Consider the following 17,091-nt stretch of genomic DNA (forward strand, 5'->3'; position numbering starts at 1 on the left):
TTATACAACCATTTATAATTCGAGGACTGTAGCCTAGGGGCATTAACATGCCCTAGACCTAGGCTACACAGGTAACCTATAACAGAACAATTTCACTTGTGAACTATAAAACAGATTTCAGATAAGACATGTTTTTCATTTAATTACGCCTTTAAACTTCACATTTTATCCTGGTTAGTTTAATTAATAAATGCATTTTTTGCAAGACAGAAATCTTTATCTCAAATGCTCACATGAGATCTGCATGAAGATTAAAGTTACCATGGAAACATATTTAGTCCTAAATATTCTGAAATAATATTTTTAAAGGAATATAAGGACTTGAAATTGGCATGGAGGAATTTACTCCTACTCTACTGTGACTTGTCACGATCGTTGAGAGACGGGTCAGACCAAGGTGCAGCGTGGTATGCGTACATGTTTATTAAGACGAATAAACACTTGACAAAATAACAAAACAACGAAAACGTGAAGTCCTATGGGCTATACACACAACAAGCCTAACAGGAACACAAACAAGATCCCACAACTAAGGTAGGCAACATGGCTGCCTAATTAAGTATGATCCCCAATCAGAGACAACGATAGACAGCTGCCTCTGATTGGGAACCACACCCGGCCAACATAGAAATACAAAACTAGATCAACACATAGAAATTCACACCCTGACCAAACCAACTAAAGACAACGGGCCTCTCAAGGCCAGGGCGTGACAGTCTTGGAGCAGTGGGGTGTTCCAGAGAGCAGGATCTTTAAATTAACTCAAACCATTATGATGACATCTCTTAATTCAGGAGTTTATTTTGAAAGCTAAACATGAATATATGTGTTGCTGGTTGGCAAGTTAATGACACCATGCCAATTTAAAGTCTATATTTGTAGAACAAATTCTGATACTTCAGAATCTTTAGGACAGTAACTCAATGAATCTGCTATCTGGAACAGCCTCCAGGGAAGGGGCAAGTGGAGGATGAAGTTGCCCCTAGATGCTGGTCTTGTGTCAGTTTAGCATTTTCCCCACTAATGCTTAAGGATAGGATTTGGGGAGGAGAACCTGATCCTACACCTGTCAGGTGTGTATGTATACAACACAACACTATGATTTCAGACAATTTAAAGCCACAATCCTTGCTTTGTGCTTCAGTCCAATGCTGAGGAAACGTAGTAACCACTCTGAAAAACTACTCTGTGCTCCATATTCCTTGGAAAGGAAATGAGGGATAACTAGCCAGTTGCACAACTAAATGCCTTCAACCTTCTGCATATAACCCCTCTGAATCACAGAGATGCGGGGGGCTAACTGGCTTGCTCAACATTTGACATTTTAGTCATTTAGCAGACGCTCATATCCAGAGCGACTTACAGTTACTGAGTGCATACATTTTTCATACTCAAGGGCAGAACAGCAGATTTTTCTTCTAACCTTTGCCGGCTCGGGGATTCGAACCAGGTACCTGCCGCCCTCTATGTTTGTCTGTGTGCATGTTTGTGTTTGTGTCTCTCTCTGGGGTTTAGATTGCTAAACGACATATAGCTTGTCTTCTGAAAGTTAAACACAATAAAGTTCCCTATTCATAGGCAGAGCTGGAATCGTTCTGAGGCCATTCAGCACAGAGTACATCACCTGCAGGATGTCCATGTCCTTTCTTATGTTTCAACATGCCTACTAAATAGGTGAACCTCTCCCCACATATATCACAACTGTAAGGCTTCTCTCCGGTGTGGGTGCGCTTGTGTACAGCCAGTGCATCGGTTCGGGAAAACCTCTTCCCACACTGATCACAGGCGTGAGGCTTCTCTCCAGTATGAGTTCTCTTGTGTGCAGCCAGGTTTTGTGACCGACTGAAACTCATCCCACAGACAGAGCATGGGTAAGGTTTCTCCCCGGTGTGTGTTCGCTGGTGTGTCACCAAAGAATGGGACTGAGAAAACCTCCTCCCACATTGATCACAGACGTAAGGCATCTCTCCGGTATGCACACGCTGGTGTGTTGTTAAACCTTGGCGGAATATGAAGCTCCTGCCACAGTCAGGGCAGTGGTACGGTTTCACTCCTCTGTGTATCTTCATGTGAGTTCTGAAGTTGCTTGGATGGTTGAAAGTCTTCCCGCACAGGTCGCAGACAATGGACTTGTCTTTACTGTGCCTTTTCTGGTGTTTCTTCAGATATATTGGATGAGAGAAACAATGCCCACACTCAAGGCAGCGGTAAGGTTTCTCTCCCGGGTTGTGCATCAGCTGGTGAAATTTTAGACTACCTTTCGTGGCAAAACCCGCATCACATTCTGAGCAGCGGAAGGGCCTTTCGTCAGCAGGCTTGTGTTTAAACTCGTGTAATTTCAGTAAGTAGGCTTGAATGAACTGCATTCCGCAGTCGGAACATTGGAATGGTTTCTCTTCAGTATGCATTCTCATATGCAAATTAAAGGATGCCGAAATACAAAACCTCTTCTCGCAGTAGACGCATTGGTAAGGCCTTTCTGCGGCAGGCATGTGTGTTTGCTTGTGTGCTTTTAGAGTGGATTTTTGAGCAAAACTTTTCTCGCACTTGGAGCATTGGAATGGTTTCTCTCCTGTGTGTTTCCTTTGATGGTTTTTGAAGGTTGATAAAAAACTGTAGCTCTTCCCGCAGTCAGAGCAGTGGTAAGACCTTTCTGCAGGAGGCTCGTGTACCGTTTTCTCATGTATTTTTCGATAGTGGTTGTTTGCAAAACCTTTCCCACACTTGGAGCACTGGAATGGTTTATTTTCGGTGTGGGTGCTTTGATGGATTTTCAAGCTTGATAAAACACTGAAACTCTTTCCGCAGTCAGAGCAGTGGTGAGGTTTCTTCCCAGTGTGCATTTGCTGGTGCATCTTAAGAGTCAATTTTTGACTGAACGTCCCCCCACACTGTGAGCAGCGGTAAGGTTTCTCTCTTGTATGGATTCTTTGGTGCATTTTGAGTGTCGCTGGACCGCCGAAAGTCTTCCCACGGTCAGAGCAGCAGTGGTGTGGTTTCTTCCCTGTATGTCTCTGCGATTGTTTGCTTAGGTGTTTTGATGTGGGAAGACTCCAGTCTGGGTCGTCAGCATGATGATGTTGTTGTTGAGGCTCCCCAGAAGATCCACGGTTGCCACGTCTCTCTCCTATGTGAAAGAAACAATCAAACAAACTGTGAATACAGTTTGTCCTACAGAAGTATTTACTTTATTTATTTTTTATTTAACCTTTATTTAACCAGGTAAGCCAGTTGAGAACAAGTTCTCATTTACAACTGCGACCTGGCCAAGACAAAGCAAAGCAGTGCGATAAAAACAACAACACAGAGTTACATATGGGATAAACAAAACGTACAGTCAAAAACACAATAGAAAATCTATATACAGTGTGTGCAAATGTAGTAAGTTATGGAGGTAAGGTAATAAATAGGCCATAGTGCAAAATAATTACAATTTAGTAATAACACTGGAGTGATAGATGTGCAGAAGATGATGTGCAAATAGAGATACTGGGGTGCAAATGAGCAAAATAAATAACAATATGGGGATGAGGTAGTTGGGTGGGCTAATTTCAGATGGGCTGTGTACAGGTGCAGTGATCGGTAAGCTGCTCTGACAACTGATGCTTAAAGTTAGTGAGGGAGATAAGTGTCTCCAGCTTCAGAGATTTTTGCAGTTCGTTCTAGTCATTGGCAGCAGAGAACTGGAAGGAATGGCGGCCAAATGAGGTGTTGGCTTTGGGGATGACCAGTGAGATATACCTGCTGGAGCGCATACTACGGGTGGGTGTTGCTATGGTGACCAATGAGCTAAGATAAGGCGGGGATTTGCCTAGCAGTGATTTATAGATGACCTGGAGCCAGTGGGTTTGGCGATTAATATGTAGTGAGGGCCAGCCAATGAGAGCATACAGGTCACAATGGTGGGTAGTATATGGGGCTTTGGTGACAAAACGGATGGCACTGTGATAGACTACATCCAATTTGCTGAGTAGAGTGTTGGAAGCTATTTTGTAAATGACATTGCCGAAGTCAAGGATCGGTAGGATAGTCAGTTTTACCACGGCATGTTTAGAAGCATGAGTGAAGGAGGCTTTGTTGCGAAATTGGAAGCCGATTCTAGATTTAACTTTGGATTGGAGATGCTTAATGTGAGTCTGGAAGGAGAGTTTATGGTCTAACCAGACACCTAGGTATTTGTAGTTGTCCAAATATTCTAAGTCAGACCCGCCGAGAGTAGTGATTCTAGTTGGGCGGGCGGGTGCAAGCAGCATTCGATTGAAGAGCATGCATTTAGTTTTACTAGCGTTTAAGAGCAGTTGGAGGCTACGGAAGGAGTATTGTATGGCATTGAAGCTTGTTTGGAGGTTTGTTAACATAGTGTCCAATGAAGGGCCAGATGTATACAAAATGGTGTCGTCTGCGTAGAGGTGGATCTGAGAGTCACCAGCAGCAAGAGCGACATCATTGATATACACAGAGAATAGATTTGGTCCGAGAATTGAACCCTGTGGCACCCCCATATAGACTGCCAGAGGTCCAGACAACAGGCCCTCCGATTTGACACATTGAACTCTATCTGAGAAGTAGTTGGTGAACCAGGCGAGGCAGTCATTTGAGAAACCAAGGCTATTTAGTCTGCCAATAAGAATGCGGTGATTGACAGAGTCGAAAGCCTTGGCCAGGTCGATGAAGACGGCTGCACAGTACTGTCTTTTATCGATTGCGGTTATAATATCGTTTAGACCTTAAGCGTGGCTGAGGTGCACCCATGACCAGCTTGGAAACCAGATTGCATAGCGGAGAAGGTACGGTGGGATTCAAAATGGTCGGTGATCTGTTTGTTAACTTGGCTTTCAAATACTTTCGAAAGGCAGGGCAGGATGGATATAGGTCTGTAACAGTTTATATCACATTGAGGTATTACAGTGCCTTCATAAAGTATTCACAGCCCTTGACTTTTTCCACATTTTGTTACGTTACAACTTTATTATAAAAATATATATATAATAATTCCTCAGCAATTTACACACAATACCTCATAATGACAGCGAAAACAGGTTAAAAAAAGAATTAAAAAAATACCTTATTTACCTAAGTATTCAGACCGTTTGCTATGAGACTCGAAATTGAGCTCAGGTCCATCCTGTTTCCATTGATCATCCTTGAGATGTTTCTACAACTTGATTGGAGTCCACCTGTGGTAAATTCAATTGATTGGACATGATTTGGAAAGGCACACACCTGTCTATATAAAGGTCCCACAGTTGACAGTGCATGTCAGAGCAAAAACTAAGCCATGAGGTTGAAGGAATTGTCCGTAGAGCTCTGAGACAGGATTGTGTTGACGGGAAGGGTACCAAAAACAGTCTGCAGCATTGAAGGTCCCCAAGAACACAGTGGCCTCCGTCATTCTTAAATGGAAGAAGTTTGGAACCACCAAGACTCTTCCTAGAGCTGGCCGCCTGACCAAACTGAGCAATCGGGGCAGAAGGGCCTTGGTCAGGGAGGTGACTAAGAACCTGATGGTCAGTCTGACAGAGCTCTAGAGTTCCTCTGTGGAGAACCTTCCAGAAGGACAACCATCTCTGCAGCACTCCACCAATCAGGCCTTAATGGTAGAGTGGCCAGACGGAAGCCACTCCTCAGTAAAAGGCACATGACAGCCCGCTTGGAGATTGCCAAAAAGCACCTAAAGACTCTCAGACCATGAGAAACAAGACTCTCTGGTCTGATTAAACAAGTGTAGAGGAAACCTGGCACCATCCCTTCGGTGAAGCATGGTGGTGGCAGCCTCATGCTGTGGGGATGTTTTTCAGCGGCAGGGGACTGGGAGACTAGTCAGGATATAGGCAAAGATGAACGGAGCAAAGTACAGAGAGATCCTTGATGAAAACCTGCTCCAGAGCGCTAAACACCTCAGACTGGGGCGAAGGTTCACCTTCCAACAGAACAACGACCCAAAGCACACAGTCAAGACAACGCAGGAGTGGCTTTGGCTTAGGGACAAGTCTCTGAATGTCCTTGAGTGGCCCAGCCAGAGCCCGGACTTCAACCCAATCGAACATCTCTGGAGAGACCTGAAAATAGCTGTGCAGCAACGCTCCCCATCCCAACTGACAGAGCTTGAGATGATCTGCAGAGAAGAATGGGAGAAACTCCCCAAATACAGCTGTGCCAAGCTGGTAGCGTCATACCCAAGAAGATTTGAGGATGTAATCGCTGGCAAAGGTGTTTCAACAAAGTACTAAGTAAAGAGTGTTATTTCATTTTTTATATATATATATATATATATATATATATATAAATTAGCAAACATTTCTAATAACCTGTTTTTGCTGAGGGAAAACAACTATTTAATCAATTTCAGAATAAGGCTGTAACCTAACAAAATGTGGAAAAAGTAAAGGGGTCTGAAAACCTTCAGAAAGTATTCACACCCCTTATCTTTTTGTGTGTGTGTGTGTTACAGCCTGAATTTACATACAATACCCCATAATGTCAAAGAGGAATTATTTTTTTTAGAGATTTTTACAAATGAATTAAAAATGAAAAAATGAAATGTATTCAACCCATTTGTTATGGCAAGCCTAAATAAGTTCAGGAGTAGAAAAGGGTAAAATACAAAAAAGCAGACATTGAATTACCCTTTGAGCAAGGTGAAGTTATTAATTACACTTTGGATGGTGTATCAATACACCCAGTCACTACAAATATACAGGCGTCCTTCCTAACGCGGTTGCCGGAGAGGAAGGAAACCTCTCAGAGATTTCACCATGAGGCCAATGGGGACTTTAAAACAAAGACTTTAATGGCTGTGATAGGAAAAAACTGAGGAGTACATTGTAGTTACTCCATAATACTAACCTAAATGACAGAGTGAAAAGAAGGAAGCCTGTACAAGGCTCTGCATCTGTCCTCGTGCTCCTAGACCTTACTGCCGCTTTTGACACCATCGATCACCGATTATTTTGGAGAGATTGGAAACCCTAATTGGTCTACATGGACAAGTTCTTGCTTGGTTGTCGGAAATATATCATTTTGTCTCTGTGGATTGTTTGTCCTCTGACAAATCAATTGTACGTTTCGGTGTTCCTCAAGGTTCCATTTTAGGACCACTATATATATTCTACTTCTTGCGGAAAACACAATGTCAACTTTCACTGCTATGCGGACGAGACAAAGCTGTACATTTCAATGAAACACGTTGAAGCCCCCAAAATTGCCTACCCTGGAAGCGGATGACAGCAAATTTTTAACTTTTAAACACGGACAAAACGGAGATGCTAGTTCTAGGTCCCAAGAAACAAAGAGATCTGCTGTTTGATCTGACAATTAATCTTGATGGTTGTACAGTCGTTTTAAATAAAGCTGTGAAGGACCTCAACGTTACTCTGGACCCTGATCTTTCTTTTGACGAACATATAAAAAGGGCAACTTTTTTTTCATCTTCATAACATTGCACAAAATCTGAAACTTTTTTTCAAAAGATTATTCATAAAAGCTAATCCATGCTTTTGTGTCAGACTACAGCAATGCTCTACTCTCCTGCTACCCAGATAAAGCACTAAATACACTTCAGTTAGTGCTAACCACGGCTGCTAGAATGTTGACTAGAACCCCAAAAATAACTAGCCTCTCTACACTGGCTTCCTGTTAAGGCTAGGGCTGATTCCAAGGTTTTCTATTACTATTTGTATTTATTAGTGATCCCCATTAGCTACTCTTCCTGGTGTCCAAACACATTAAGGCACTTACATCACACATAAGAACAAAAGATAAAACAAAGCTGTCATCAAAGCAAAGTGTGGCTATTTGAAGAAGCTCAAATATAAAATAGATTTGTTTTATAATAGATTTGTTTAACCCTTTTTGGTTACTACATGATTCCATATGTGTTATTTCATAGTTTTGATGTCTTCACTATTATTCTACAATGTAGAAAATAGTTTTAAAAAATAAAGAAAAACCCTTGAATGAGTAGGTGCTCTAAAACTTTTGACCGGTAGTGTACATCACACATATCTACAATAAAGAAATGTATAAAACCACCATACTACAATATTACAATGTACGTGTGTGATAGCGTGTGTGTGCGTATGCGTGTCTGTTCCTGTGTGTGTGTGTGTTTGTATCTCTTCACAGTCCCCGCTGTTCCATAAGCTGTATTTTCATCTGTTTTTTAAATCTGATTCTACTGGGAATAGAGTTCCATGTAGTCATGGCTCTATGTAGTACTGTGCGCCTCCCATAGTCTTTTCTGGACTTGGGGATTGTGAAAAGACCTCTGGTGGCATGTCTTGTGGGGTATGCATGGGTGTCCGAGCTGTGTGCTACTAGTTTAAAAACAGACACCTCGGTGCATTCAGCATGTCAACACTTTCTTACAGAAAGGGAGGGCAGAGTCACGGTAGAGATATAAAAAGTGGGAGACAATGGAGCAAAAGTGAGGGAGGATAGACAGAGAGATGGGGCAGAGGCAAAGAGAGAGAGGAAATGGAGTGATGCGAGAGAGGGAGGATAGATAGAGAGATGGGGCAGAGACAAAGAGAGAGAGGAAATGGAGTGATGCGAGAGAGGGAGGATAGATAGAGAGATGGGGCAGAGGCAAAGAGAGAGAGGAAATGGAGTGATGCGAGAGAGGGAGGATAGATAGAGAGATGGGGCAGAGACAAAGAGAGAGAGGAAATGGAGTGATGGGAGAGAGGGAGGATAGATAGAGAGATGGGGCAGAGACAAAGAGAGAGAGGAAATGGAGTGATGCGAGAGAGGGAGGATAGATAGAGAGATGGGGCAGAGACAAAGAGAGAGAGGAAATGGAGTGATGCGAGAGAGGGAGGATAGATAGAGAGATGGGGCAGAGGCAAAGAGAGAGAGGAAATGGAGTGATGCGAGAGAGGGAGGATAGATAGAGAGATGGGGGCAGAGGCAAAGAGAGAGAGGAAATGGAGTGATGCGAGAGAGGGAGGATAGATAGAGAGATGGGGCAGAGGCAAAGAGAGAGAGGAAATGGAGTGATGCGAGAGAGGGAGGATAGATAGAGAGATGGGGCAGAGGCAAAGAGAGAGAGGAAATGGAGTGATGCGAGAGAGGGAGGATAGATAGAGAGATGGGGCAGAGGCAAAGAGAGAGGAAATGGAGTGATGCGAGAGAAGGAGGATAGATAGAGAGATGGGGCAGAGGCAAAGAGAGAGGAAATGGAGTGATGCGAGAGAAGGAGGATAGATAGAGAGATGGGGCAGAGGCAAAGAGAGAGAGAGGAAATGGAGTGATGCGAGAGAGGGAGGATAGATAGAGAGATGGGGCAGAGGCAAAGAGAGAGAGGAAATGGAGTGATGCGAGAGAAGGAGGATAGATAGAGAGATGGGGCAGAGGCAAAGAGAGAGAGGAAATGGAGTGATGGGAGAGAGGGAGGATAGATAGAGAGATGGGGCAGAGGCAAAGAGAGAGAGGAAATGGAGTGATGCGAGAGAGGGAGGATAGATAGAGAGATGGCGCAGAGGCAAAGAGAGAGGAAATGGAGTGATGCGAGAGAAGGAGGATAGATAGAGAGATGGGGCAGAGACAAAGAGAGAGAGGAAATGGAGTGATGCGAGAGAGGGAGGATAGATAGAGAGATGGGGCAGAGACAAAGAGAGAGAGGAAATGGAGTGATGCGAGAGAGGGAGGATAGATAGAGAGATGGGGCAGAGGCAAAGAGAGAGAGGAAATGGAGTGATGCGAGAGAGGGAGGATAGATAGAGAGATGGGGCAGAGGCAAAGAGAGAGAGGAAATGGAGTGATGCGAGAGAGGGAGGATAGATAGAGAGATGGGGCAGAGGCAAAGAGAGAGAGGAAATGGAGTGATGCGAGAGAGGGAGGATAGATAGAGAGATGGGGCAGAGGCAAAGAGAGAGAGGAAATGGAGTGATGCGAGAGAGGGAGGATAGATAGAGAGATGGGGCAGAGGCAAAGAGAGAGAGGAAATGGAGTGATGCGAGAGAGGGAGGATAGATAGAGAGATGGGGCAGAGGCAAAGAGAGAGAGGAAATGGAGTGATGCGAGAGAGGGAGGATAGATAGAGAGATGGGGCAGAGGCAAAGAGAGAGGAAATGGAGTGATGCGAGAGAGGGAGGATAGATAGAGAGATGGGGCAGAGACAAAGAGAGAGAGGAAATGGAGTGATGCGAGAGAGGGAGGATAGATAGAGAGATGGGGCAGAGGCAAAGAGAGAGGAAATGGAGTGATGCGAGAGAAGGAGGATAGATAGAGAGATGGGGCAGAGGCAAAGAGAGAGGAAATGGAGTGATGCGAGAGAAGGAGGATAGATAGAGAGATGGGGCAGAGGCAAAGAGAGAGGAAATGGAGTGATGCGAGAGAAGGAGGATAGATAGAGAGATGGGGCAGAGGCAAAGAGAGAGAGGAAATGGAGTGATGGGAGAGAGGGAGGATAGATAGAGAGATGGGGCAGAGGCAAAGAGAGAGAGAGGAAATGGAGTGATGCGAGAGAGGGAGGATAGATAGAGAGATGGGGCAGAGGCAAAGAGAGAGGAAATGGAGTGATGCGAGAGAAGGAGGATAGATAGAGAGATGGGGCAGAGGCAAAGAGAGAGGAAATGGAGTGATGCGAGAGAGGGAGGATAGATAGAGAGATGGCGCAGAGGCAAAGAGAGAGGAAATGGAGTGATGCGAGAGAAGGAGGATAGATAGAGAGATGGGGCAGAGGCAAAGAGAGAGAGGAAATGGAGTGATGCGAGAGAGGGAGGATAGATAGAGAGATGGGGCAGAGGCAAAGAGAGAGAGGAAATGGAGTGATGCGAGAGAAGGAGGATAGATAGAGAGATGGGGCAGAGGCAAAGAGAGAGAGGAAATGGAGTGATGCGAGAGAGGGAGGATAGACAGAGAGATGGGGCAGAGACAAAGAGAGAGAGGAAATGGAGTGATGGGAGAGAGGGAGGATAGATAGAGAGATGGGGCAGAGACAAAGAGAGAGAGGAAATGGAGAGATGTGAGAGAGGGCATGGGGACTGATTACATGTCGCTGTCCTCTATGTTCCACGATTCTACAACGAAGGCGTTAAATGTGAAACCAAATTTTAAGTAAGCATTTCACAGTAGTCTTCACCTGTTGTATTCGGCGCATGTGAAAAATACATTTGATTGGATTTGATTTGACATGTCGCTGTCCTCTATTTAACGATTCTACAATGTTACACACAAAGGTGTTGATATCAGAGGCCCCTCGACTGCACTGTAATGTTAGACAACAATTAAACTTTGCAATTTTACGAAACAAAACGTATCCTGCTGCACTTACTTTGATGAATCACATCTCCTTCCTCCTCCACGTCTCCTCCTCCAGCAGTTCCTCTCAACCCCGGTGTTTTCCTGCAGTCGACCAGCCGCACAGACACCCTCTTCAGACCCAGCAGTAAGGCATTACCAGGAGAGGACAGACAGGGGAAACAAATAACTCTCTTCTCCCTCTGCTCTGGTTTGTGACTCTCTGGAGCTGGCTCCGCCTCCTGCCCTTTGCTAGGCAACCAATCCCTGTCATCCTCATCCCATTCTTCATCGCAGTCTGCATCATCATTGGATTGGCTGGGACTCATGGTCTCCGCCTCCAGCCTTTTGCAAGGTAACCAATCCATGTCCTTCTGGTTCCCTTCTTCATCACAGTCTACAGCATCATCATCATCAATGGATTGGCTGGGACTCAAAGGTGCACATCTACCATCCTCCTGTATCTTTCTGATGTCCTCTTTCAGTTGGTTTAACCAAGACATTCCCTGCTCCTCCAATTCCATTGAATCTGCATGTTCCCAAAGTTCCTCCAGGATGTTACGGCGCAATGAGTGATGGTGATTCTTTCCTTGAACATTGGAGCCATCCTTGCCACCTATTCCAATGCGTTCACACAGGCAGCGTAAATTGTCCTTGGTTAAAGTGTATAAACTCTGTTCGATTTCATCAATCAACGTTTCCCTCTCTCCACTCATATTGTCCTGCTCACGTGGAAACAACAGCAATGCAGTCAATGACCTGCAATGAAAATTAAAGATTAGAACACATTAACGATTGCATCTGTCATTTCACTCTAAGATTTTGTTTCTTTTTAGTGTTAAATTGGTTTAGGAATATTCAGGCATGTTTAAAATTAAATATTAATGTTGGTATATTCATAAAATGTCATGAAAAGGCTATATATGTCAAGATTACATGTAATAATAATAATATGCCATTTAGCAGACGCTTTTATCCAAAGCGACTTACAGTCATGTGTGCATACATTTTTACGTATGTAAATCTATTGTGTTTTGCCTTAGTTTCACTAATACCTAGGAACTAAGATGACATCATATAGGGAGATCTGTGGAAGGGAGCCATTTCAATGTCACAGAGGAACACAGGCAGTGGGATGGCAGGGTTTGGGATACATGTTCCCTGGTTTCAGATACACCAGGGGAGGTGGCTGTCTGATAGAGCTTCGGTCTTCTCTGCTGAGGTGTGGGCACTAGTGTGGCATTGGGGTGGGTGGAAGAAGTGGGGCCTAAAAGGGTTACTTTGTGTTCAGACTGCCGCTGCCCTGGTCGCGCTGAGAGAAGGGAAGTCTAGAGCACAACCAGACTAGTTAATCGAGCTGTTGATGGAGCTACATAGGGTGGAAGGCTTCTCTGTGAAATGGCACATCCTCCTCTCTTTATAGGGTGGAAGGCTTCTCTGTGAAATGGCACATCCTCCTCTCTTTATAGGGTGGAAGGCTTCTCTGTCAAATGGCACATCCTCCTCTCTGCTACCACAGATATTTGAAAGATCCATTGGATTTACTCATATTTTCATAATGGACAATAAGCAACGTGTAGCTACAGCTTTCAATACCAGTGTTGTCCTGAATACAGCTGCTGGTATCGACACAGCTCGCTCTTCTGTGGCAAAAGCATTCTGGACTGGTTGAAGCCGAGCAGTCTGCCGTGAATCATCATAATCCATACACAGGTAAGAGTCTACAGTTAAAATGCCAAGATAGTTACATGTACATACGTTATTGTCTCAACTTGTTGAAAGTTGTTTTCATTGCTAGCTATTGTTAGCTATATAGCTAGCTAGATAGTTGCATGTTCAACTAGCTAGCTACCGAAAATAGCCACTGTGGTGCGAATGCTAATCGATTAGCAAGCTAATCAAACCCCATTTTAAGTGATTAGGGACACATGCTAAGTTGGCTAGCTAGCAAACCACAATGAAATGATAGCTAAATAGCTAGCTAGCTATTGGATTATAGATTTCAAGGTCGGTTTTTTTGCATGTTCAACTAGCTGGCTAGCTAGATGAATACCACTTACATCTAGCCAGCTGGTAATTATGAAGCTAAATGTTTGCTAATTCTAGTTAGTAATCTTGTCTGCGCTGCCATTCTTGGACTGGAAGCAGGTTAAGTGTGTACAGGGCGTTTTAGTACAGCTGTAGCGGTCAACAGGAAATAACAATCTATAAAGAAATGATTTAATTATTGTTTGAACCCATTTTTCTGGAATTTGTCTTTCAGCATAAACCTGCACTCCGCCATCAGTACAAGGAGATGATCGAGGGTGAACAAGCAACACTTCAGGTATTTCGTCTTTGTACTTTGATCTTATTGATTGGACTTGGGGGTCAATGAATGTTATTTCTGGTATGCAAGGTTTGAATGTCTTGTCTATTTTAGTCTGCTTTCCTCCTTTACAGCTTTAATTGTCTGGAGCCTGGTGTTGTTGTGGCCAAGGAGCTTTCACTCAGATGGAACCAGGTTTCAGCTGCTGTGCGATGTTGACGTCCTTCCTCCCAGAGATGTGAAAGCATCCCCCGGACTGGACACAACCCGGCAAACATATATTTTTGAGAAGATCAGGACAGTTAGGACTCCTAAAAAGCATTATTCTGATAAAGAGCTACAAATAGCCATATTAGACAAGGATAAGGTAATTTGGTCAAACTTGTGAGGCTCACCATGCTCAATAGTTGTTCATTCAACATAATCTCTGCTACTTCACTCAATCCCGTTTTAAACGTCTCCCATCCTAACTGTTTTACATTCCCTGACACCAACCAGAAATGTTTCCTTGGCCAAATATTCCCAGATTTTCATAAAATCAGCCACACCTGGTCTCGTTTCTGCTTCACCAAATTTTGCGCAAGGCTAAATAAATGGCTACACTTCAATTGCTCGTTCAGTGCTGCAGGCCAGCGCAAACTGGAGCACGTTCCGCCACTTCTCACTATGGCGCTCGTTCAGTGCTGCAGGCCAGCGCAAACTGGAGCACGGTCCGCCACTTCTCACTATGGCGCTCGTTTAGTAAAGTTAGATAACAGTGCGCGTCACTAGGCAGAATGTGCTTTGATTGAAACAAAATACAGGAAGGCTATATAGTTTAACACCATCTGTTCTAATTTGCTCACAAAACCGTAATTCAAGAAGATCTAAATGCATATGCAAATGCTGCCAAATGGTTTTATTCATATAACTACACTGTCCCGCAAAATCATACAGTTGTCGTGGTGTGACATTGTAGCTGTTCAATGTGAAAGGTTCTTTATTATACAACAATAGACAATGTAATACTGTTAATGGTTTGCCTAATGGGGGAACTTGACGAGATAATGTTAAGAGAATCCATTTTGGCAATTTGGTGTAAATTTTCCTTTTCTAAATATATGTTCCCCAAGGATTAATGTAGAGCAAATGTGAATATCACAGCAAAATGTTTGAATGCCTTTCTCCTAAATGGAATTTAGTTTATCAAATTTCAAAGCTTTTTAATCCAATGTAATAAAAAAAACTTTTCGGAAAATAAGACCAAAAAAAGATGGAGATTCTCCATGTCTGCACCTCACAAACCGGGAATTAAAAGTGGAACTGACAGCGTTTTAGCAACATGAAATCTTATTAAAATCTATTCATATATACCCCCAGGAAGAATACGACACCTTATTATTATTATTATATATATATTTTACATTTTCTGACAAGCGAGCTCTTAGATATGGTCATTTTCATAAACTGTTTAGGAATGACGTAGAGTAAGGCATTTGTGAAAATTCTATAGCAATATATTCAGCTGGTGTTGCGCGTCGGTAAATTCATCAGTTATTCTGCGCTCTGGCACACTCGGAAATCGGAGCAGATTTTTTTTTTTGATGTATTATTTTTTGGGTGTATTTTACACCCCTTTTTCGATCTTGTCTCATCGCTGCAACTCGGAGTAGATAGCCAGAGTGACTTTACGAACGCAAGAGATATGCTAACTGGATAACAGTCGTTCAGCATCGCTAGCTAGCAAAGCGATTCACATTTCTTGCTAGCTAACCAAATGACACCTGCATCTAGTTGTAGCTACCGAAAAACGACGAGGGGGAAAAAGTCGGTCACTCACCCACTCCTCCAATGACTCCTCCAATGACATGACATCCTCCCAGCAGCTAGCTAATGTTAGGCTCTGTGTTTTTAGCTTGTTGAATAAATAGCTAGCTACATTTACTTCACTTAGCAGACGCTCTTATCCAGAGCGACTTACAAATTGTTGCATTCACCTTATAGCCAGTGGGAAAACAGTGCAAAAATAATAATAATAATTGAAACGGTGCATTCCCAATGGGTGGAGGAAGCAAGCAATGTACCAGGCCAGCTGTGATTTACAACCTGATAGCAATATTTTTTGGACTACCAAGACATGTATTGGTGAATAATATTAATCATGCATTGAACTGCATCCATCTGTTCTGTCAACAATGCCTTACTGTACGTAATGGAATGTTGAGTCAAATCGAACCTATTTATAAAACCTAAAAGTTGGTTTTGTAGCATAAACTGGGAATTTGATATTTTGGACTGATATGATTGTCTGTTTGTTTCATATCTGCAAAGTAAAGCGCTGTCAGTTCCACATTAAGGTTAAGCAAGTTCTTATCAAACCAAAGCCCTAAACATTAGCTAATCGTTGATAGGGTTGGTGGTGTAAAAAAAACCCCCACCAAACTGGCTCCAGTAGAAGTGCCCGTAACCTTTGCTACCTACCAGCTACAGTAGAATGGCTATCTAGCTAACAGGCTAGCACGTCTCTGTCCAACCTGACCACGTGGGAAAGAAGTATACCTCGTGAATTTCTCTTGATGATCCTTCGATAAAGTTGTTCTAAGATCAGTTTTACGCTGTATTTTGGAGATTGAAAGTAGAATATCCCACTATGATGGAAGACTAATCTAGTTAGCTTGCTAGCTCCTGGTTCTTTGCTTGGTTCCGACTTCTGCAAAGCCCGTCATCACACACAGATCAGACCAATCGAGTATCGATATATCAATGGTCAACTCCATGGCTCGAGCCGTTATGTCTGATGATGCTTCTTGAATCTCACTTCAGGAGAAATTTGCTGCATTTAGAATGTTCTCATGGCAAATGTAAAGTGTGAAAAAATGTATTTTGAAGTTCAGAGGAGTTTTTTCTGTGATTTTATTAACATTACGAGGCATAGTTGTCTTAAGCTTACTTACTACCTACTTCTTACCATGAAAAAAGGCGTGCATAGGTAAAACATTAAATCAAAACACTAACATATATTACTACAATCTACCTTGTAGCATACATCAATTGATACGGAAAAAGTATACATTGTAGTAATAAAATTGAATATAAATACATAAAATATATGTATATGCACCAACCCTCTTAAACTTGTCCTGTTAACCAGTGCATTCAATCTTTATTTAGGGATCTGGAACCTCTTCACTAGATGCTTTTCTATTTAACCTTTATTTGGGATCTGGACCTCTCGGTCTGGACTGGCCATGTTATTTTGGTGCGGTCCGGACCGGCCTTGATTTGGCCCAAACATAGACGTATGTCAATGTTTCACAAGTTTGGACAGCACAGTCCAGTAGAGAGCAGCACAGTACAGTACAGTAGAGGAAAGTAATAGTATAGTTCAGTATAGTTCAGTACAGTAGAGGAAAGTAATATTATAGTTCAGTATAGTTCAGTACAGTAGAGGAAAGTAAAGTATAGTTCAGTACATTACATTACAGTAGAGGAAAGTAATAGTATAGTTCAGTATAGTTCAGTACAGTAGAGGAAAGTAAAGTATAGTTCAGTACAGTAGAGGA

General features: G+C 43.0%; 1 protein-coding gene across 1 annotated transcript; it reads right to left on the reverse strand.

Annotated features, from left to right (window-relative positions):
- Positions 1–400: 400 nt before the first annotated feature.
- LOC311124720 (uncharacterized protein) lies at positions 401–16,507 on the reverse strand. The gene is made up of 3 exons (XM_084198821.1): positions 16,088–16,507; positions 11,276–12,000; positions 401–3,127 (listed from the first exon to the last, which is right to left on the reverse strand). Exons 2-3 carry the CDS (start codon positions 11,955–11,957, stop codon positions 1,569–1,571), a joined length of 2,241 nt encoding a protein of 746 aa, XP_084054947.1. The 5' UTR covers positions 11,958–12,000; positions 16,088–16,507; the 3' UTR covers positions 401–1,568.
- Between the last annotated feature and the right edge of the window lie 584 nt (positions 16,508–17,091).

The sequence above is a fragment of the Coregonus lavaretus genome (assembly GCF_964263955.1).
Source record: "Coregonus lavaretus genome assembly, contig: HAP1_SCAFFOLD_79, whole genome shotgun sequence".
NCBI classification, from domain to species: Eukaryota; Metazoa; Chordata; class Actinopteri; order Salmoniformes; family Salmonidae; genus Coregonus; species Coregonus lavaretus.